Source organism: Rhinopithecus bieti, unplaced genomic scaffold (genome assembly GCF_001698545.2).
Source record: "Rhinopithecus bieti isolate Rb0 unplaced genomic scaffold, ASM169854v2 scaffold_5260, whole genome shotgun sequence".
Classification (NCBI taxonomy): domain Eukaryota; kingdom Metazoa; phylum Chordata; class Mammalia; order Primates; family Cercopithecidae; genus Rhinopithecus; species Rhinopithecus bieti.
In genome coordinates, this window is record NW_016805896.1 from 6,046,145 (window position 1) to 6,071,361 (window position 25,217).

General features: G+C 36.1%; 1 protein-coding gene across 10 annotated transcripts in view; it reads left to right on the top strand.

The window, feature by feature from the left end:
• The window catches only part of NOL4 (nucleolar protein 4), a 397,837-nt gene that overhangs the window by 365,136 nt on the left and 7,484 nt on the right, over window positions 1–25,217 (top strand). For all 10 annotated transcript variants that reach the window (XM_017874065.1, XM_017874067.1, XM_017874066.1 and 7 more), the window contains one exon: window positions 6,426–6,606. In XM_017874065.1, the coding sequence (XP_017729554.1) occupies window positions 6,426–6,606 (181 nt within the window). The remainder of the gene's footprint in view (window positions 1–6,425; window positions 6,607–25,217) is intronic.

The window sequence follows — 25,217 nt, forward strand, 5'->3', positions numbered from 1 at the left end:
ATGGGGTTTTCTAAATATACAATCATGTCATCTGCAAACAGAGACAATTTGATTTCCTCTTTTCTTAATTTAATACCCTTTATTTCTTTATTTTGCCTGATTGCCCTGGCCAGAACTTCCAAAACTATGTTGAATAGGAGTGGTGAGAGGGCATCCTTGTCTTGTGCCGATTTTCAAAGGGAATGCTTTCAGTTTTGCCCATTCAGTATGATATTGGCTGTGGGTTTGTCATAAATATCTCTTATTATTTTGAGATACATTCCGTTAATACCTAGTTTATTGAGAGTTTTAGCATGAAGGTTGTTGAATTTTTTCGAAGGTCTTTTCTGCATCTATTGAGATAATCATGTGGTTTATATCATTGGATTTGTTTATGTGATAGATTACATTGATTGATACGCATATTTTGAACCAGCCTTGCATCCCAGGGATGAAGCTGACTTGATTGTGATGGATAAGCTTTTGATGTGCTGCTTGATTCAGTTTGCCAGTATTTTATTGAGGATTTTCACATCAATGTTAATCAGGGATATTGGCCTAAGATTCTCTTTTTTTGATGTGTCTCTACCAGGCTTTGGTATCAGATGACGCTAACCTCATACAATAAGTTGGGGAGGTTTCCCTCTTTTCTATTGATTGAAATAGTTTCAGAAGGAATGGTACCAGCTCCTCTTTGTACCTCTGGTAGAATTCAGCTATGAATCCATCTGGTCCTGGACTTTTCTTGTTTGGTAGGCTATTAATTACTACCTCAATTTCAGAACCTCTTATTGGTCTATTCAGAGATTCAACTTCTTCCTGGTTTAGTCTTGGGAGGGTGTATGTGTCCTGGAATTTATCCATTTCATCTAGATTTTCAAGTTTATTTGCGTAGAGATGTTTATAGTATTCTCTGATGATAGTTTGTATTTCTGTGGGATCAGTGGTGATATACGCTTTATCATTTTCTATTGCATGTATTTGATTCTTCCCTCTTCATTATTAGTCTTGCTAGCAGTCTATCAATTTTGTTGATCTTTTCAAAAAACCAGCTCCTGGACTGATTGATTTTTTGAAGGTTTTTTGTATCTCTATCTCCTTCAGTTCTGCTCTGATCTTAGTTATTTCTTGCCTTCTGGTAGCTTTTGAATTTGTTTGCTCTGGCTTCGCTAGCTCTTTTAATTGTAATGTTAGGGTGTCGATTTTAGATCTTTCCTGCTTTGTCTTGTTGGTATTTAGCCAAGACAATCCTAAACAAAAAGAACAAAGCTGGAGGCATCAGGCTACCTGACTTCAAACTATACTACAAGGCTACAGTAACCAAAACAGCATGGTACTGATACCAAAACAGATATATAGACCAATGAAACAGAGCAGAGGCCTCAGAAATAACACCACACATCTACAACCATCTGATCTTTGACAAACCTGACAAAAACAAGCAATGGGGAAAGTATTCCCTATTTAATAAATGGTGCTGGGAAAACTGTCTAGCTACATGTAGAAAGCTGAAACTGGATCCCTTCCTCATACCGTATACAAAAATTAACTTAAGATAGATTAAAGACTTAAATGTAAGACCTAACACTGTAAAAACCCTACAAGAAAACCTAGGCAATACCACTGAGGACATAGGCATGGGCAAAACTTCATGACTAAAACGCCAAAAGCAATGGCAACAAAAGCCACAATAGACGAATGGAATGTAATGAAACTAAAGAGCTTCTGCACAGTGAAAGAAACTATAATCAGAGTGAACAGGCAACCTACAGAATGGGGGAAAGTCTTTCCGATCTACCCATTTGATAAAGGGCTAATATCCAGAATCTACAAAGAACTTAAACAAATTTACAAGAAAAAAACAAACAACCCCATCAAAAAGTGGGTGAAGGATATGAACAGAGACTTCTCAAAAGAAGACATTTATGTAGCTAACAAACATGAAAAAATGCTCATCATCCATCACTGGCCATCAGAGAAATGCAAATCAAAACCACAATGAGATACCATCTCACACCAGTTAGAATGGCAATCATTAACAAGTCAGGAAACAGCAGATGCTGGAGAGGATATGGATAAATAGGAATGCTTTTACACTGTTTTGGGGAGTGTGAATTAGTTCAACCATTGTGGAAGACAGTGTGGTGACTCCTCAAGGATCTAGAACTAGAAATGCCATTTGACCCAGCAATCCCATTACTGGGTATATACCCAAAGCATTATAAATCATGCTACTATAAAGGCACATGCACATGCCTGTTTATTGTAGCACTATTCACAATAGCAAAGACTTGGAACTAACCCAAATGTCCATCAGTGATAGACTGGATTAAGAAAATGTGGCACATATATACCATGGAATACTATGCAGGCATAAAAAAGAATGAGTTCATGTCTTTTGCAGGGACATGAATGAAGCTGGAAACCATCATTCTAAGCAAACTATCACAAGCACAGAAAACCAAACACCACATGTTCTCACTCATAGGTGGGAGTTGAACAATGAGAACACATGGACACAGGGCAGGGTACATCACACACTGGCGCCTGTTGGTGCGTGGGCGGCTGGGGGAGGGATAGCATTAGGAGAAATACCTAATGTAAATGAGGAGTTGATGGGTGCAGCAAACCAACATGGCACATGTATTCCTATGTAACAAACCTGCACCTTGTGCACATATACCCTAGAACTTAAAGTATAATTTAAAAAAAAAATAGCAAACTCACCTTCCTCAGTACTTTCTAACAGCAAAGAATAACTTTCAGAATTAAAATATAATAATAATCTGCAATTTGCTGACTACCAAATCTAAAGTAATACCAACAAAATGTGATTCAAGGTTCCTTCTTTAAGACATTTTCTTTTAGGATTATGCTATTCTAAAGTAATTTACTCTTCCAGAGATTTCTGTGATTTATTTATTTTTTAAATCTTTTTTTATTTCTAACTTTTGTGGATACATAGTAGAGATAGAGAGAGAGAGAGAGAGAGAGATGAGGTACATAATATGTTTTGGTACAGGCATGCAATGTGAAATTAGCATATTGTAGAGAATGGGATAACCATCCCCTTAAGCATTTATCCTTTGAGTCACAAACAATTCAGTTACACTCTTTGAGTTATTTTAAAGTATAAAACTAAGTTATTATTGACTATAGTCACCCTGTTGCACTATCAAATAATAGTTAATAATTTATTTATTTATTTATTTATTTATTTATTTATTTATTGAGATGGAGTCTCACTCTGTCACCCAGGCTGAAGTGCAGTGGCATGATCTTGGCTTACTGCAACCTCTGCCTCCTAGGTTCAAGTGATTCTCCTGCCTCAGCTTCCTGAGTAGCTGGGATTATAGGGGCCCACCACCACACCTGGCTAATTTTTGTATTTTTAGTAGAGACGGGGTTTTCCCATGTTGGCCAGGATGGACTCGAACTCCTGACCTCAGGTGATCCACCCACCTCGGCCTCCCAAAGTGCCAGGATTACATGCGTGAGCCACTGCATTCAGCCATTTATTCTTTCAATTTTTGTTTTTACCCATTAACCATCCCCACCTCCCATCTCACCATCCCCTCACTACCCTTCCTAGCCTCTGGTAATTATGCTTCTACTCTCTATGTCCATAAGTTCAACTGTTTTGATTTTTAGGTTCCATAAATAAGTGAGAATATGCAATGTTTGTCTTTCTCTGTCTGGTTTATCACTGAAGATAATTATCTCCAGTTTCATCCATGTTGTTGCAAATGACTGAATCTCATTCTTTTTTATGACCAAATAGCAATCCATTGTGTATATGTACCACATTTTCTGTATTCATTCATCTGTTGATGGACAGAGGTTGCTTCCAAATCTTAGCTATTGTAAACAGTGTTGCAACAAACGTAGGAGTGCAGATACATCTTTGATATATTGATTTTCTTTCTTTTGGATAGATAGCCCACAGTGTGATTGCTGGATCAGATGGTAGGGCAATTTTTAGATTTTTGAGGAACCTCCAAACTGTTCTTCATATTGGTTGTACTAATTTACATTCCCACCAACAGTGTGCAAGGGTTCCCTTTTCCCCACACCCTCGCCAGCATTTATTATTGCCTGTCTTCTGGATATAAGTCATTTTAAGTGATGTAAGATGTTATTTCACTGTAGTTTTGATTTATATTTGTCTGTTCATCAATGATGGTGAGCACCTTTTCTTTATTATTATACTTTATGTTCTAATGTACATGTGCACAACGTGCAGGTTTGTTACATGTGTATACATGTGCCATGTTGGTGGAGCACCTTTTCATATGCCTGTTTTCCATCTGTATTTCTTCTTTTCAGAAATGTCTATTCAAATATTTTGCTCATTTTAAAATTAGATTACTAGATTTCTTCCCTAGAGTTGTTTGAGCTCTCTATATATTCTGGTTATTAAGCCCTGGTCAGATGGGTAGTTTGCAGACATTTTCTCCCATTCTGTGGGTTGCCACTTCCCTTTGTTGACTGTATCCTTTGCTGTGCAGAAGGTTTTAACTTGATGTGATCCTGTTTGTCCATTTTTGCTTTTGTTGCCTGTGCTTGAGGGGTATTAGGATTTCTATGATTTAAATGACAAGAGTTTAAATTACAATTAGACATTCTAGTTCATACACCAATTTCAGCCAATTAATGTTTGCACTAAATATATCTCAGAGGAATAATTTTTTTAAAAGTAATGCTTGGAAAATAAATTTATATCTACATTCAAGTTTTAATATATTGCCCTGTGTTTTCTTTTCAATTTTCTTTTTTTTCTTATTTTTACTTCAATTTACTTTGCGATATTTTGCTGTTTGTTTTATAGTCTTACTATATATGAAAACATTTGAAAGCCTATAGATTATGTGTCTCACGTGTGCAGCTGAGTATAATGGGTCAGTTATAGTGGATTCAATTCGATGAACAAGAGCAAAACCCTAACTGTGTTATGCTGATAGTCATGGCGATAATTCACAATATAAATGATCATAGTATTTTCAATATAACAGTACTGCTGTTTCCACAGAACAAACTAATTTCATATTTCCTCGTTTTCATCCCTTTGGGGCCACAAAAAATATATTTAAAAGTTACTTGTTCCATTAACCACATACTCAACATTTGAGAGCTCCAAAATACTTCTGATTGTGCCAAAAACCTCTCCTAAGAACTCACCAGAAATCTTTTTATAATTCTTTCCTATTAATTCTTTACTTCCTAACAAAAAGTGAAAAAAAAAGATGAAGAATGCAGAAGGAAAGTGAATTCATATATGTATATATTTTAAGTCTTATAAACTCACAGCTGAAGGGGAATTCAATCTGTGTTGCTATTGAAAGTATATACAGTTTATTGCAATTTGAACATTTTATTTCCTCACAACTTGACATGATTAGAAGGACTGAAGAAAATTTTGTGAACACTAGCGTAGCTTAAAAATGAGCAAACAAATAAAAAACTGAAAGGTTTGGATGAATTCACGTCCTTGTCAGTCTGTTGTAATGCATGTAATGGAATCAGCTTGGAGTCGGCACTCAAATTTTTCTGTAAACATAAAATGATAAAAAGAGAAAGACACACACACATACACAGAAGAAGAGAGAGATGACAGAGAAGGAGAGAAAGGAAGATAAAAGGGTGCAAAACAGATTTCAAGAACCCAACTTTTATTCAATATTTATTTTCCATTGTAATATCTCTTCATTTAAATTTTAAAGCCTAGCAAGTTATTTTAAACAACTTTAAAATAAAATTTACCCTTCCAACAATTTCCAAGTGTGCGGTACAATATTGTCAGCCAATGCACATGGCTGTGCAGTAGTGCCCAGAACTACTCCACCTCCATCCCTTCATGACGGAAACTCTGTACCTGTAGAAGACTCTGCAGGTCTTCTCTGTAGAAGAATCTGCAGCTCCTCCCCAAGTGCTGAAAATGCTCATTCTACTTTATATTTCTTTGTCTTTGATTACTTCTGATACCTCATAAGTGGCATCATGCAATATTTGGTTTTTTTGTGGTTATGTCACTTAGCACAATGTCCTTAAGTTCATCCATGCTGTAATATGATGGGGTTTCTTTCATTTTGAAACTGTATAGTATTCTATTGTATGTATGTACCATATTTTCTTTATTCATTTATTTGTCAATAGATGTTTAGGCTGCTTCCACCTCTTGGTTATTGTGAGTAACTTTCTTCATGTCATTTTATATTCAGTTGAAAACTGTCAGTTGTTGCATCTCCAATCTGCCCACATTGTTATTTTGCTTTCCTTGTTTTAGTTTTTAGCGAAGATGTTAAAAATGTGCATCTGTGCTTACTTAACATTCACTATATATTTTTTTCTTATTCAATGCAGATATTTAGATAACAACAAAGTAGTCCTGTTCAAGGTGAAATAGCACAATGAGGTGATAAATAATGGAATGCTGTCTGTCCTTGCAGGATGAGTCTGCTCCAGCTGACAAACAGTGTAAACCAGAGGCGACCCAGGCCACTTACTCAACATCAGCTGTTCCAGGCTCACAGGATGTGCTGTACATCAACGGAAATGGGACCTATAGTTACCATAGTTACAGAGGGCTCGGAGGGGGTCTGCTAAATCTGAATGATGCTTCCAGTAGTGGTGAGTATTTATCATAGATAGTGTTTGTTTGTTTGTTTGCTTGTTTTCTTCGGTGAGGGGAGGTGGTGGTAAATTTTTTAAACTTGAGAGAAGAAAATGGATAGACTGTGATAAGAAATAATCAGTGCCAATCTGCTATTAATAAAAACAAGGCCATTTAATACATAATGATTGTCTCTCTACTGTCTGTCCCGCTTCTGTTGCTGACTCTGAAAGTGGCAGCACTTCATACAATTGAATGATTGCTGTTTACACTAAAAAAAAAAAAATCTCAACTAGAGAAACAGCAAAAGCTTTTTTTCTAAATAGTGATTCATTCTGCCACCAATGCTGTAATGCATATTCTTTCCATGTTCAAAGAGGCTTTTGACTTGGAAATTTTGAGGCACCAGGAACTTTTCCAACTTCATGAAACATACACAGTCATAACTAAGAACATACAAAATGAAACAACACATGGAAAGGACGCATGGGTCTCCAGAAGACAGTTTGTCAATGTCAATGGCATGCTCTATCAGCAGTGTTGTACTGGAGCCAGCCTGTACTGACTCTTGGTTGGTAAATTTTTAGGAATTTTCTGAACTTATATACCAGGTTGAAGTCAAAAGGAGTCAGAAATTTAACTGTATAATATAAAGCCATGCATGTATGAGGAAAAAAATACATGGATACTGTTCTCATAATTGGGTGGCAAGAAAAACTTTCCTAACTATACTTTAAATCCAGGAGGAAAGTTTCATTACAAACACACGCAGACACACACACACACACAGAGACCCCTTTTGCATGACAAAAAACACCATAAAAAAGTAAAAAGATAACTGGAAAATGTATTAGCTAACTCTACCACAAAGAGTTAGCAGGTCAATATATGAAGGTCTTCTAAAAACAAAGGAAAAACTATACCCAAAATCATATGATTAAAATGCTAGAAAATAAACACACAATTCACAGAAAGACAATGCAAATGTTCTTTAAATATTTATAAAGTTCCTCAACCTCAGTCACTCCTAATAAGAGAAATGCAGTTTCTACCCATCAGTTTAGCAAAAATCCAAATGCTTAACAGAATTTTTTTTAACAAGACTGTGGTTAAAAAGGTACTATCATGCCCTGCTCAATGCAAAAAGTTAGAGTGGAATCTGACAGTATATATTAATAGAAAAAATTGAATGCACATTTACCATTTGATCCAGCAATCTCTCTCTTAGGAGTCTATTTCAAAGACACACTGACAAAGTTACAGAAAGAGACATGTTCAAGGCTATTTATTGCACTGTTATTTATAAATGCAAAAGAAAATGGTTGCCAATAAAAGTGCCCAGCAATATATGGCTGACTGATTAAATTATAGCTCATCCAAACAAAAGAGTATAAATAGTAATAGGAACTATCTTTTCTATTTTTAGGACAGAGTTTCACTCTGTTGCCCAGGCTGGAGTACAGTGATGTGCCCTTGGCTCACTGCTACCTCTGCCTCCCAGGCTCAAGTGATCCTCCCATCTCAGCCTGCAGAGTAGATGGGACTACAGGTGCCTACCACCATGCTGGGCTAATTTATTTTTATTTTTTTTTTAGCAGAGACAAAGTTTTTACCATGTTGCCCAGGCTGGTCTTGAACTCCGAGCTGAAGTGATCTGCCCACCTTGGCCTCCCAAACTGCTGGGTTTACAGGTGTGAGCCACCATGCCCATACAGGAAATACCTTTATATACTATTATATAGTGATCTTCAGGTAGTGAAAAGTACTTATAGAATGCCAACATTCATGGAATAAGGATTTATACAATTCGATGCATAAACTATAACTTTTTTTAAAAAGTTTATGTAGATGTGGGAGTGGGGAGAGAATAGCATATGGGGCAGGAATAAAAGCTAGAATATTCCTAATATGTTTGGTTTTTACACTTTGTTTTATATATTTAACTTTGGAACAATATACATTTATGTAATTATTAAACTGTTTTTTAAAATTCTTCAAATTAAAAGAAAAATGATGCAAATAAACTTCAATTATTTAACGAGTTGTTGGCATAGCCTCACATAGAGGAACTTGTCCAAGTGATTCCAAAAATCGTAATTTGACTCCATAAGATTGAAGCCAGTGATTAAACCTTAAAGTATTTTTCAGTAATCATATTATTATTTGGGGACTGCTGTCTGTGTATTGTGGTAAAAAGCAAATTGCCAGTTATGTGGGTGTCAGTGAAAGCTGGCATTTTCAGCAGGGGTCAAAGTAGACACAGATGTAAAATCAGTACATTTAAGCAAAAACTCCGTAATCTTGTATTTGGATTGGTAGTACCAGTTGGAACTTATGATTTTTTGTTTGTTTGTTTTTTAAAAAACACACACAAAAAAACAAAATATATCTTTTTTTCCTGGAAATGCTTGGAAACCACATCCAACTTGAATTTAAAATTTTTAATCAGGCTGGGTGAGCTTATATTTTGGGAGAAATTACATTATTAGTCTGAGCTTATACTCTAGGAAATCACTTAGTTTACAATGCTGGAAGTATGTTTCATACATAGCTAAATAATTCTGGGGGCTCCATGCAAAATGAAAATATCAAGCCTCTTGTTTAAAACTTAAGAATTTAAGGCATTGACAGTAGAGTATTAACCTAAGCATGGAACTTTTCTAAGCTGATGGTACTGTAGGACTACAAACATTTCATGACCCACTTTGCACTTTTATTTCACTTAGTAAGCCAGAGGAAAGCACTGTTTTGTCATTAAAGGCAGAGAACTACCAGTGGTAAGAAAGATAACATATAAAAATAAGGAAAAGGAGAATACACAAGTGAGAACACTTTGAAAGAGTTTTTTGAGAAGAACAGAGAGCACTTTGGGGCAGCTACCAATATCCTGGGTAAAAATTGATAGTAAATCCAAAGAAAGTTTTGTTATGCATTGTCAGTGAGCAGGGCTCCCTAAGTCCTTCCTGACCTTCAACCAATTCTCCATAGAGGAATCAAAATAATTTTTTAAAAAAGGCAAATCTGATCACTTCACTTCACCATCTAAAACTTTCTATGGGCTTTCGTTGTTCTTAGGGAACTAATGTGAGCCAGCTCTTCCAGCTTCAAGGTCTACCCACCTGAAGTTTTCTTTCATCTGCTTCTCCCCTACTCTCTCCTCATTCATTGCACACCCTTTCTTTAAATCCAAAACTCCAAGTCTAGATGAGGTATAGATATACACTCTCACAGTATCCTCAATTTATCCTCTGAAGCATGTATGACAGCACACACACACACACACACACACAATCACACAGCATTGATATCCATTCCTCAATTATATTTTTCAGTGTTGCCCAAAAGCCACATAGGAAATTTGGTATAAATCTCAGGTATGCAGCCATATAAGTGTTTAGAAAAGCACGTTTTATAAACGCACAGTTTGAATATAGATGCTGTGGTAACTATGTTGAAGTCGGCTTTTTCTGTATGTTTCTTCCCCAAAACTTTCCTATCATAAAATGACAGAGGCTAAAGGGACATGAGAAGTCATTTGATAGCAACCACTTCGTTGTGTAAAGACTACAAAGAAAGAAACAGGGCTGGAAATGTATGTGACTTGCTCAAGGTCGTGTATAGTGATTTTGGAGTTGTTTAGTTAATACATGCATTGGCTCTTTTTTTTTAAGGCAAGGTCTCCCTCTGTCACCTAGGCTGGGGTGCAACTGCAATGTTCCCACCTCAGTCTCCTGAGTAGCTGGGACTACAAGTGCTCACTGCCACACCTGCCTAATTTTTAATTTGATTTTTTAAATTATTTTTTGAGACAGGAACTCACTATGCTGCCCAAGCTGGTCTCGAACTCCTGGGCTCAAGCAATCTTCCCGCTTTGGTTCTTATATGATGAGATAATGATATCTTAAGGACACAGCAACCAATAACATCAAACACTTCAGGCTGTCTGTGTACACTTCAAATGAAACAAAAGTAACAGATTAATCAGTATGGCATGCAGAAAAGTAAAAATGATGTGAATGTCTTTTAGCAATGACTTTGGTCTGAGTGTAGCTGAATTTAAATAAACAACAGCAATAACAGCAACAAAGATCAAAACACTAATCTGGGCAAACAACAGCTTTAGTCTCAAACCAAAGAGAATTTGTCTAGTGTTCACTTGAGAAAGGATTCTAGCAATATAATGGTAGCAAGAGAAGTGATGTTTCCCTTGTTATAAAGCAGCTCTAAATACCAGTTTTGTATTCTTCACCCACAAAATGTATACTACCTGTAACAATGATATTGTCTCCTGCTCTTTTACTTTTGTTTGTTTAGTTTTTGCTTGTTTTAATCACAGAAAGGCAGCTAGATTGATAGGGCCCACAATGTCCTTTATTTGGGTACTTTCTTCATAAATTCTGGGAATTCCAAATGGTCTAACTTTTTAAAATGGCATTATCATATCTATCATTTCTTCATCTTTAAGACATCAAAATAGTCATTCCCTGTAACAGTTTTGGAGCTCTGGAGAAAGAAACTACATACTTATGCATAAATCTTGAGAGCTAAAAAGGACATAACTGAAGATTAGCATTATGTTAGATGCCAGCATCGTAGCTGATGGATGACAACTCCAGTTAATCTCAGTTTGAGAATTCTTGATTTTAGGATTTGAGAGATCTGAAATATATGGAAGGGAGCTCAGTTTGAGAATTCTTATTAATCTCAGTTAATCTCAGTTTGAGAATTCTTGATTTTAGGATTTGTAGAGATCTGAAATATGTGGAAGGGAGCAGTAACTTCTAAGAGATCAAGTAGAATTATAACCTTACATATGATTTAATTTATAAAATAGATGAAAATAATGAGAATTCAAGTCACTCACTGGAGAAGTTGTGAAGTATGATGCAGGTTGGCAGTAGAATTAGGAGTGCAAAGATTGAAGGGAAAAATGATGTTTCTAGAACCTTTAAAACAAACGTCATTAAAATAACACCATCCATGCAGATTATATCATGTTCAAGACAAATATGTAGGTAGAAGAATAAAAGAGGATACCTTAGCAGCATTTGAATTTGATTTAAATATTTTGGAGTTCTCATGTTCAAATCTTTGTAACTTTAAGAGAAGCAAAGTTGGATAAGGCAGAACCAAGGACATCAAGAAAACAAAAAGAGACACATTCTTCCTCTTCTTGTCTATATGTCAAAACCCTTTAGGACTCTGGTTAAACACTTCCCTATTCTACCTCATCATCCTTCCGCTCTTTGGAATATTGATCATTCCCCTGCATGCGTCTTTATTCTAATACCTATCTAATTGAATTGAGAGATATATTTTCAAGACAATTTCCCATTATAGATATGCATTCCTTGAAAGCAGAAACTTCATCTTGTTCACTGTTATATCCCTCTAAGTAAGGTCAGACATATAGTAAGTGCTCAATAATATTTGCTTAATAAGTGAATCTTTTAGAAAAAAATAGAATGATGTCAAAAGGAAACAGGCTATAATATAATTATTAATTATATTATAGTTAAACAGAGATAATTATGTACCTTGGATGGCAGGAGGGAAGGGTTGATCTTAGATAAATCAAAACGATTGAAGGCAAGGAGATTGATTAAACTGAACTTGGGGATTCTATGGGTGAAAGAGGAAGGCTCCAGTTCACTCATCAGTTTATGGGTCTACAGCAGTTTTAGAGTTTTATAAACTCCTATTTAACAGCAATAGAAAATCTTGCCCGATTGGAGACTTCATAGCAAAGAAATATTCTGTCTACCAATGATGCCAGGGTGCCCTTCAAATCCATCATTAGCCAACCTCCATTTGTTTGGAGCTGGCAAGGGGCTGCACCCAACAATCCAAATTTTCAAGTTGGAGTATTATCAAAATGACAGCAGTTACAATCTGTATAAAGAATTTATTCAAATTATCCAACTGAAATGAGAAGCAAGCAAGCAGCCAATCCTCCTGTTATTATCACACCATTTACATAGGACTTTGGACTGCTTTCTTTCTATCAGGAAGTTCACATTGAGCTGTCTAAAGAGGGCAATTGTAGTTCACCGCAGTTATTCATTGGATCTCTTGAGTCTAAATTATATGCATAATGCATAAGTTAACTACTGATGTTTCCGCTCTGCAAACTCCATGGGGGGAGACTTTTCAACTCTATTATAAACTGAGCTGATACACAGACCAAAATCTATCAAGACCAAATTGTAGTAATAATGACCATGATCACTAACATTTGTATAGCAATTTCTAGTTTTCCCAGCTCTTTACATTCATTAGCTTCCTTGCTCTTCATTAATATTTGGGGTTTTGGCTTTAATGATTCCTTGGCTCAGGTCCTTTAATTATGAGCCTAAGGAAACTTGGCCATAAGATTCACCATCACACTAGAACTGGTTTACAGTGGTGTGACTGACTGTGTATGTTGATAGTGCCAGAAACCAGCATTCTGAAACATATTTTTTCATCTGAAATGTTCAAAGGAGCATTTTTATTCACTCACTGCCTTTACTTCTTACCTCCCTTATACTTTTCATTCCCCTATAACCAACTTCTCCCCACCATTTTGCTGAAACTGGTCTGGCTAAGTTTATAGTGACTTCACTTATTGCCAAACAAAAGATAGATTTTTGCTCTTTATTTGACTCGATTTCTTAAGCATATCTGAATCTATTGATTAGAACATTGAAATGTCCACCCAAGAGGATCTTGACTATATCCAAATGAATATGAGAATAGTCAGTAGGAGTTAAGGATGTCTTCTTAAAGTGTATTCTCTTTTTCTCTTAATACCCTAAGGAGCACAATATTGGAAGAAGGGAAATGTTTCATATCAAACATTTTAGAGAAATGTCTTGAAATACATAAATTCTTGAAATACATTCATTCTCATGGTATCTTGTGCTTCTCAGATAATTTTTCTCTCGCTGCCTTTCTAGAATTTCTTTTCTACTCATGCCCCTTCATGCTGGGATTCTCTCAACATCCTATACTTTTCCCTTTAATCCTCATGTTCTGCACAATGACCAAGATAGAACTCATAGCACTTACAATTTTGACTAGAAAATACTCCCGAATGTGCATAATGACCCCCAAACTTTCCCCTAAATTTCAGATTTTATATCTGAAATTTATATTCTCTAGATATTCAGATAAATCTAATATTTGATTTAATAAAATGAATTCTTCATCCCCATGCATACTATTACCTGTCTCTGGGGTTATCTCATGCAGAGATACCCTCCCTTGCACGTGCCTCATATCAGCTATTATGTTCCCTATGATACCTTTTCTGTTTGCCTCGCTAATTTTCTGGCTAAATTTTCCTCCAATATGTTCCCATGATATTCTAACTATATCTCATATTATTTAACCTGTCTGTTATGTGCTCCTCTCTAGACTATAGACTATGGACAAGGGCAGGCAAGGTGACATTTTTAAAACTGTCTTACCACCAAGTGTTAGTAGGTAACTGCCTTATATGAGTGTTCAATAAATAATAAATGGATACATGAATGACTGAGAGAAAGAAATTACTTCAGTAAAATATTATGCCTCTTAAGGGATCTTGACTAAATCCAATTGACCAGGAGATAATCACTTGGAGTTAAGAATGTCTTCTCAAAGTTTATTCTCTTTTTCTCCTGATACCCTGAAGAGCACAATATTGGAAGAAGGGAAATGTTTCATATCAAACATTTCAGAGAAATATCTTGAAATACCTAAATTCTGCTTCGAAATCTATTTAGCTTAAACCCCTAGTTCAGGAAAGATATGTTTACCATAACTAAGCAGGGTCATAGGAAAGTGTGCTTTTCTCCTTTAGCTTACACTCTTAATAACTTGTTCTGGCTCACTAACCATAAGCAAAGATGTAGTGCAGATGTGTGGGGAGGGAACCATTGTCATCCTGGTCCAGGAGACCAGCTGGATGTTTCCGTTGTGTGAAAAACATATAAAGTCTATTATGTAAAACTTTGTAGATAGTAATTTTATAGAGTATAGCCTAAAAGTAATTCACGGAAGCTAAGCAATCCCCCATGATGAATTTGTATGACCTTTACACAATTGGAAGATCTGCGTGGTGGTAACGTGAAGAAAAGTGACTCTGTGATCTAATTGTAAACATAATGGGAATTATGCAGTTATTTATCTCCAAGGAGGTCCAGTGAAACCTGAGTGAGTTGTCAAAGCACATTCTGCAGCACACAGTGAAACTTTGTTTATAAAAGAAACAATGTGTTATATTTAGGAATTTTTTCCACCAGTGTGCAGCTTGCTCAATCTCTCCCATCTGTGTTTCCTTGATGACCTGACTTATTTTCCTATTTTAAACTCTATTAATTTGTATCCATATTTTGATTGTTTTCTCTTTCTTTAAAATATAATTTTATTTAGGCCTGTGCCATCTAACATTATAGCTATTATCCATATGTGGCTATTGAAATTAAAATTAAACAAAATTCAAAATTTATTTCCTCCACCGGGATCCATTTCAAGTTTTCAACAGCCAAAATAGTGAGAGGCTACTGATGTAACAACACAGAGAAACATTCCCATTCATCACAGAAGTTTCAGGTGGACAGAGCTGATTCCAAACTCAACTCTTCTCACCTTATTCACATGATTGAATTGGCCTTTGGGTCGTTTTGTCATTGCAGAATACCTTTTCTGTGTTTATTCCATCAGGTTCTTTGTATTTAATCATTTGTCATATATCATTCACTCCTCAGTGAGATAAATGGGGTCAATGAACAACCTTATAGAAACTTAATGCTGATTCTTAAATAGTAATGCTTTTAGTTCAATCTGCCTGCTTTTAAATACCATGCAGTCATGTTAAGGTTCTGAGAAGAACTAATCCCAATGTGAGTTATAATGTAGGCATTCAAAACTACTTTGACATAAGCTGGGATTATTTAAAAACTAGAAACAAAACAAATTTTAAAAGAATTTAATTGTGACAGAATTTGAAACTGCGTGATGTTTAAGGAAAGCAAGCTTAAACTCAAGCTATTTTAAATGTGACCACATTTTTGACACTGAGCTCATTCTTTGTTTCCAGATTTCCCACAAATAGTATGATAATGACTTATAATTTGATTGAGATTGTGAATTATTTATACAGATACATATTGAGATACATAGATTCAGAGAGATGATGCTTATTTGTAAATTTTAATGATTTAAAATTATGTTAATCATTTGCTGAAAATTGAAAGTAAAATTATGTGAAAAATTATCTGCAAATATAATTAAGCATCTTTCAGTTTATCTGGCTGAGCCCTCACATCTTTCACTGGTTTACTGCAGGGCAGAAAGCCTCCAAGAAAGGCTCTGAAAAGGGAGGTGAGTGACCCTGTGTGTTCCCTGAACTATCCAGCACTTGTAATTGGTTTTATAGTTCAACATTGATCAGGTTTTTCTGGCAGCAGCTTCCTAAAAGCCTGTTCTCTAACTGTACCATAAAATGGATCTTTACATACTCTTAAGGGCCTCTTGGGAATTTTTTGTTGTGCCTAATCACTGAAGGGAAGGAATGAAAAGTATCCTGGGACCTTCCTTCTTGAGTCTGCTAGTAAACTGTTTAGGGTCTTTCCAGGTGACATGGGCTCATTATGGTTGACTTGGATTCTTTTCTTTAAACAGCCTCCTTTGAACTTTGACACATCCTCTGGGGAGCTAGCTGAACAAACCATTTAAATATCACTGGTCTCACCAGCCCTCTGCCACTTAGGAAGGGCTTCTCCTGGGAACTCAGAATGTTCTGCTTTTCCAGGAAGTCAGAAATCTCACTCTTTATATGGACATTGAGCTAGCCATTGTCCACATTACCCTTTCTTGGGCTCGGGTACTGATGGACCTTCCAGAAATAGGAACCAAGCGTGTTTGCATTTGCCTACCTCCACTAAAGAGCTTGGGTCTGTCTACTTGAATCATTCCAATAGTGTAGTCGTGCTAAATGTGCTTTCGTTTTCCCCTCTTCATAAAATTTTCAACCTTTGAGCATGATGACAATTATTATGCTAACATCTTCTTTTGTGATTTCAAGGCACAAGTTAATTTTTAAATGTCATTTGGCTCAACTCACTGAAAAAGGCTTTTTCTGAAAACGCTTTTTTCATCCAAGAACAATTGCTAGAACTAGTGGAAGTAGATACATTAAATGTGGGTCCACACAGTGCAAGTTTTGCCTCCTGAGTTGTTATTTGGCCCACTCACTAAAATTCAGAATTAAAACTGATTACAAAATTAAGATTGACGAACATTCTGGCCAATATCTAAATGGACACAGAGAGAAACAAATTACTTCTTTTAATTTAAATCCATTAGGAAATATAATCCTCTGTGTGTTCTGAATGGATCTAAAAGTAGCTTGTACAGTCTTCTGAATTTAGGATTTTTTTTTTTGTTGGTGCCTATTTCTGGTGATATATGTTGTTACGTCTTTTTGTTCTTTGGGACAATATTACAAGAATAATTTCTTTTACATTTTATTCCTGAAAGCATATTTATGAGCACAGTTTATCCATAATTGTAAAGGAGGTCATACTATGTTTATTTTCATTGTGTTTTTTCAAATCAGAGATACCTTTTGTACGTTTATAATATACTCAGCTCTCCATGTTTACATCCTTTAAAAACCATTCTTGATACACCACTCTGTCCGACTATGGTCTGCTCCCATGATTTCTTCTGTTTCTTGTAAAATACTAATTTGTTTTTTACAGGAATATAATATATCAGCATTAACTATGCCGTACAGTAGATTTCTTGAACTTATTCCTCTAATCTAACTGTAAACTTACACTGTTTTGCCAACATCTCCCCAGTATTCCCTACTCACCCCAGCCTCTGGCAACCACCATTCCACTCTCCACTATGTGAGCAAATTCTTTGGATTCCACATATGAGTGAGATCATACAGCATCTGTTTTTCTGTTTCTGGTTTATTTCACTTAATATAATGCCCTTTTTGAAAACTGCTAAGTGAGTAGATGTAAAATGTTCTCACTACAAAATTATAACTAGGTGAGGTAATGCTTTTGTTAATTAGCTAGATTTAACCATTCCACGATGTATGTGTACTTCAAAACCTCATGTTGTTCATGATAAATACATACAATTTATGCTAATTAAACATAAATTTGAATAAAATACTAATTTGCTTTCTAAGCAACTGAATAACAAAGGTGAGAAATGAGAAGACAGGCATTAACGTTAATGGAAATCCATCAACCCTGCCTTTCATCATATACAAGAAAATATGCTGTCTAGGTTCATGAAAATGATTGTGCCTTATTTTTAAACCTCTGGTTGTTTGATGAAGCAATGTAAATATTTGATAAGAAATCACTAAGAGAAAGCATACACACGTCTACATCTAAGTACAGATTCTTAAAATTTTCTATTCCTTAAAATTGTAATTTTACCTTCATGGCTTATTGACTAATAGTATAAAAAAAGTAGCTATTTCAGTGTAAATACTCTATATTTCATATGAGTCACAGTTTCATAACATAAAAAAAAATCTTATATTGGTAGTTTTGGATGATTGTAGATTAAATATGATTTTTTTTGATATGCAGAATATCCATGCTTGCTGACCTTTGGTTTAGTGATTCAACTTAATTATAGTCTACTATTTGCTAGACTTCCATCATTTATTCTTTTATAAAGTTAGAGCCTATTTTTCTTTTCCTTACCTTAAATTATTAGACTCTAAGAGCAAAAAGGATACTCTAGAGGTAGCAGGATCTACCCACCCCAATTTCATCCCCACTTCCAAAGCAACAAATATTAAAAGTACTTGTCTATAAAACACTTACACATCATCTTAATATGTAAGTTGATTAAAATTTGCTGAGTCTCATTTGACAAAAAGTAAAACAACAGTCTCTGAGAAGTTTAAAAACAAATGGATCAAACTTAAATCATTTCAGGTGTACTTTGTCCTATAAATATATAACTTATAAATATGAACTTATATTTATTCTATATAAATATCTTATGTGCTATAAGATTTTTATAATTATTATCTACTTACAGTAAAATTTGAGGGATTTAAAATATGTGAATACAGATGACATATCATAGGTACCTACATATTTGTAAGATTATTGACAGTGATAGGAAGAAGCAAATTGCCAAAAAGAGGACCATTTTTTTAATGTTGTACTTTAAAACAGTGAGACAAATTATTTCACAGCACCTTAAGAAATTTTTACTAAAATAATATTTTCCAATATAATAATGTCTAAACTGAGGGTTGTATTGGATTTTTATAATACTAATATATTATAGTATCCTTATCAGCTATCAATTTCATTGTTAATTACTAGTAATCTCAATTCCAGAGGAGCTAATTCTTCATTAATTCATGTGTCTTACCTCATGAAGCATCAGTGTTTCTGTTATAGATTTTCGTTGTCCTGTTTTTAAAGGAGTGGAATAAACTACCAAATTTAATCACTCTGGGATAAATGCACGTGCATGTGTGTGTGTGTGTGAAATATAGGAATTTAAAATATTTCATATGACCATTAAGCATACAGGACAAAACACAACTCCTATTAAATCTTGTATTGTTATAACAGGCATCTATGTTATAGTGAACATGTCTTAGTAATTATCTCAAAATATTGAATGTGATTTAGAATACCTTCCCTTTGGGATATTATAAGGGAATTCTCCTAAATAGAGTATATAAATGTGATGGTTAATTTTATGTGTCAACTTGACTGGTCTATAAGATGCCCAACAAATGACCAACCATTTTTCTAGATATGTCTGTGAGGTGTGTCTGTATGAGATTAACATTTGAATCAGGCTGGGCTCAGTGGCTCACACCTATAATCCTAGCACTTTGGGAGACTGAAGCAGGTGGCTTGCTTGAGCCCAGATGTTCAAGACCAGCCTGGGCAACATAGCAAATCCCCATCTCTGAAAAAAAAAAAAAAAATACCTAGATGCCCAGGTGTAGTAGCATGGCCTATAGTCCCAGATACTCAGGAAGCTGAGGTGGGAGGATCACTCGAGTCCTGAAGGTCAAGACTGCAGTGAGTCCTGATCATATATATGGAATTGTGTGTGTGTGTGTGTTTACACACACACATGTTACAATCAACTTCCCAGGAATTTCTAGGGATTAGTATGAATTGTGGTAAGCAAGGGACATGATAAAATGAGAACCTCCAAAATGCCCTGAGGAAATACTACACAGTTTTCTTATTTTACAAATTTATTTTATTTCACTTTTAAGGGAACAGAAAATCAATAGGCTGCAATTTTTTACTGTCAGTTGTAAAATTTATCTGTACATTTGTGTTTATTCAATCTATTTCCAGAAATATTTGAAGACTCTTTAAAGATGTAAATTAGGCCGGGCGCGGTGGCTCAAGCCTGTAATCCCAGCACTTTGGGAGGCCGAGACGGGCGGATCACGAGGTCAGGAGATCGACACCATCCTGGCTAACACGGTGAAACCCCGTCTCTACTAAAAAATACAAAAAAACTAGCCAGGCGAGGTGGCGGGTGCCTGTAGTCCCAGCTACTCGGGAGGCTGAGGCAGGAGAATGGCGTAAACCCGGGAGGCGGAGCTTGCAGTGAGCCGAGATCCGGTCACTGCACTCCAGCCTGGGTGACAGAGCGACACTCCGTCTAAAAAAAAAAAAAAAAAAAAAAAAAAAAAAAAAAAAAAAAAAAAAAGATGTAAATTAAATGTTCCAGCTTTGTTAGAGCACTGATAACTCAAGAAAATAGTAAAAATTTATTAATGAGTTTGAACTTGAACACAAGTTTAATCTCCAATTGATGAAATATCATTTAATGTACAGACAAAAGTTATGCAGCACACAGCTATCAGATAGTAAGATTAGCAAGTGGAAAATCTGGGTTCAAATCTTAATGTAGAAACTACCAAACTATGTGAATTTAGGCAAAGGATTAACCCCCTGGTATTTACAAGTAAACTGTAAATAATACTATTTTCCTAGTTTATTTGTCAGCTTGTTGAAACAGGAGAAATGAAGTTAAATTATGAATGGTGGGGGAGTACAAATCATAAGATTCTCTTCTCTTTAGCAGTGGCCGGAGAACCCAATGGTCTAAGCAATTGTGATATTTTTGACCTCATGGGCTCTCTGAAGAATAATAAATTGATGCTTTATTCTTTCTGGTTTTAGGGATTGCTTCCTGTTATTTGAAAATGTATATATGTATGTAAATATATACATAAATGATATAATAAATCATTATGCCCTTATGTAGTATGTTTGTTCACCTTAAATTAAAAAGTAACTCTTCTCTCCCCTGCAGTATTTGTATCTTTCCCCAGAAGCCAAAGATTGCCTGGAAACAGAAGCATGCTAGGAGTCTTTCCCTTCATAAATTTCTAAAACTGCTGGGACACTTGATTCTCACTTTAGGTTATCCTGTGATTTATCAAAGGATTCGTTAGGTCTCCACAAAATACTGAATTTGAAACTTGAGTAGAAAGGTCATTTACTGGACAAACTCAGGCAGTTTACATAGCTGAGTACTGGGAATTAGCAAATGAAAGTAGAGGAAAGATTAGAAAGGCCAATGTGGCAAATAACTGCTTCTCTTTAAATTGACTGTGTAGAAAACTCCCTTAGATAAAAAAAAAAAGTGCTGAGATGTTCAACAGCAATTTCTCTCTCTTTTTTTAAACAAGGTCAATTTAGATCAGAAAAATGAAATAAAACACAAATGGATCAAGACAGTGAGAAAAGAAGATTTTAAAATGTTTTAATTGGTGTAAAATTTAGAATTTAGAAAAGCAGATCCAAGAGATTTCAGTTTTGCAGTACTTAATTTTTTAAATGTGTGGGAGATTGATATTTACAGTCTTCAACTAAAATTAACCTTTTAAGTAAACAGTCAAAATTGCCCTCAAATCAGTCCAGGAATATATTATGAAGGAGATCTAATTTAACCTGCAATTGCTGTCAGTGTTTGATCCTTAGCTTTGCTAGAAAGAAGTTTTACAATTTTGGTGGGGCAGTACAATCTACAGGGTTCTCTTTTCTCCCTTGAATAATGCCTTAAACAGTTATTTGGCCTTGACACTGATACATATCTTGCTTTTTATATTTTCTTAAGTATGTGTACAATATGTATCTTAGCAACTTGTCACTTTGTAGAGAAGTATACTATTTATTGGTAACCTAATGTTTATTAATCAGTGTTAACTAAATAGAGAAGTGTAAACTTAATGACATCAAGAGGAGTGAAGTATTTGAATGTACAATCATATTAGGGTTACAGTTAGACCTAACTTGTTTAAAAATGACTTTGGTTTGACATAGACTACAGAAGAGACAAATAGTTACCACTAAACTATAGTATCAATCTTTTCTCTAATCAAAAGGTAAGTTATCTGAAGATGGAGAGTTCCAAGACCTTATACTTACATCTCATATTTGGTTCTGTTGTTTTCCACCACTTGTTAAAGGACAAATTCTCAGGTGGATGCATAAATAAAATGTAGTTATTTTTTGATAGCAGTGACCCAGATAAAATACAATCTTGCAGAAGTATTGAAAGAATTTTTGTATGAGGGTGTATGACATTACAGCTGTCCCTCTGTGTCAGTGGGCTCCATATCTCCAGATTGAACCAACTGCAGATGAAAAATATTGGAAAAAAATCAAAAGTAACAATACACAAATAAAAATAATACAAATAAAAACATACAATATAACAAATATTTATATAGCATTTGCATTATATTCAGTATTATAAGTAATCAAGAGATGACTTTAAACATACCAGAGGATGCACATAGGTTATATCTAAATACTGTGTCGTTTAATATAAAGGATTTGAGTATCCTGGATTTTGGTATCCTGGACCCAAGTCCCCAAGGATAGTGAGGAACCACTGTAATTGACTTTAATACAAAAGCTTGGGGGAATTAAATATTTATTAACTAATAATGAGAGTAACCGTTCATCAGAAGGTAACAATTGTCTAGGTACTATTGATATGGTTTGGCTCTGTTTCCCCACCCAAATCTCTTCTCAAATTGTAATCCCCATAATCATTATATGTCGAGGAAGGGACATGTTGGGAGGTGATTCAATCATGGGAATGGTTTCCTTCATGCTGTTCTCATGAAGGTGAGTGAGTTCTCATGAGATCTGATGGTTTTATTAGTGTTTCACAGTTCCTCCTTCATGCACTCTCTCTCACCTGCCACCATATAAGATGTGTTAACTTCTGCTTCTGCCATGATTGTAAGTTTCCTGAGGTCTCCCCAGGCATGCAGAATTGTGAGTCAGTTAAACCTCTTTCCTTTATAAATTACCCAGTCTCAGGTATTTCTTTATAGCATGTGAGAATAGACTAATATAGAAAATTGGTACCACAGACAGTGCGGAACTGCTATATAGATAACCTGAAAATGTGGAAGCAACATTGGAACTGGGTAAGGGGCAGAGGTTGGAACAGTTTGGAGGGCTCAGAGGAAAACAGGAAAATGTGGGAGAGTTTGGAAATTCCTAGAGACTTGTTGAGTGGTTTCGACCAAAGTGCTGATAATAATGTGGACAATGAAATCCAGGTTGAGGTGGTCTCAGGTGGAGATGAGGAACTTCTTGGGAATTGGAGCAAAGGTCACTCTTGCTATGCTGGTAACAATTTGTCACTGCCCTAGATCTGTGGAACTTTGACTTGAGACAGATGATCTGAAATTAGAACTTATGTTTCAAAGAGAAACAGAACATAAAGGTTAGAACATTTTGCAGTCTCACAATGAGATAGAAAAGAAAAAACCCATTTCTGGGGAGAAATTCAAGCCACCTATAGAAATTTGCATAAGTGATGAGGCGCAGAATGTCAATACCAATACAATGGGGAAAATGTCTCCAGGGCATGTCAGAGATCTTGGCAGCAGTTGCTCCCATCACAGGCCTGAAGGCGTAGGAGGAATAAATGGTTTCCTGGGCCAAGCCCAGGACCCTGCTGGTGTGTGCAGCCTCAGGACTTGCTGCCCTGCATCCCAGCCACTCCAGCTCCAGCTGTGACTAAAAGGGGCTAAGGTAAAGGTTCAGCCATTGCTTCAGAGGATGCAATCCCCAAGCCTTTGTGACTTCCACATGTTGATGCACCTGCTGGTGTACAGAAGTCAAGAATTGAGGCTTGGGAACCTCTGTCTAGATTTTGGAGGCTGTATGGAAACACCTGGATGGTCAGGCAGAAGTCTGCTACAGATATGGAACCCTCATGGAGAACCTCTGCTAGGGCTGTGTGGAAGGAAAATGTGGGATTGAAGTCCCCACACGGAGTCCCCACTGGGGCACTGCCTAGAAGAGGGCCACCATCCTCCAGACCCCAGAATGGTAGATCCACTGACAACTTGCACCATGTACCTGAAAAAGCCTCAGTTACTCAATGCCAGCCCATGAGGGAGCTGCCCAAGGCCGTGAGAGACCATCTGTGCATCAGCATGCGCCGGATGTGAGACATGAGTCAAAGGAGATCATTTCAGAGCTTTAAGATTTAATGACTGCCCCACTGGGTTTCAGACTTGTATGGGACCTGTAGCCTCTTTGTTTTGGCCAGTTTCTCCCATTTGGAATGAAAGCATTTATCCAATGCCTGTGTCCCCACTGTATCTTGGAAGTAACTATTATGTTGGTGCAAAAGTAATTAAAAGTAATGGCAAAAACCACAATCACTAACTTGCACAAACTCCTAGACAGAAGGGCATTGCCTTGACTCAGATGAGACTTAGCACTTGGACTTTTGGGTTAATTCTGGAATGAGTTAGGTTTTAGGGAGACTGTCAGGGAGGCATGACTGGTTTTGAAATGTAAAAAGGATGTGAGATTTGGGAGGACGCAGGGTCAGAATATGATTTGGCTCTGTGTCCCCACCCAAATCTCCTCTCAAATTGTAATTCCCATTATCCCCATGTATTTTGGAAGGGACCTGGTGGGAGGCAATTGGATCATGGGGTTTGTTTCCCCTATGCTGTTCTCATGGTAGTGAGTTTTCACAAGATCTGATGGTTTTATAAGTGTTTGACAGTTCCACCTTCACATATGCTGTCTCACCTGCCACCTTGTAAGATATGCCTGCTTTCCTTCTGCCATGATTATAAGTTTCCTGAGGCCTCCCCAGCCATGCATAACTGTGAGTCAGTTAAACCTCTTTCCTTTTTAAAATTACCTAGTCTTGGGTATTTATTTTCATTTTATTTATTTATTTATTTATTTATTTATTTAGAGATGGATTCTCACTCTGTCCCCCAAGCTGGAGTGTAGTGGCATGATCTCAGCCCACTGCAACCTCTGCCTCCAGGGTTCAAGCCATTCTCCTGCCTCAGCCTCCAAAGTAGCTGGGATTACAGGTGCCCACCACCATACCAGGCTAATTTTTGTATTTTTAGTAGAGAGTGGGTTCCACCATGTTGGCCAGGCTGATCTTGTACCCCTGACTGCAAGTGATCCACCCACCTTGGCCTCCCAAAGTGCTAGGATTACAGGCATAAGCCACCATGCCTGGCCTCACATATTTATAACAGTGTAAGAATGGACTAATACAACCACGTACCCCAATAACAAAGCCTCAAAATTAAATGAAAAAGTAACAAAATAGCAAG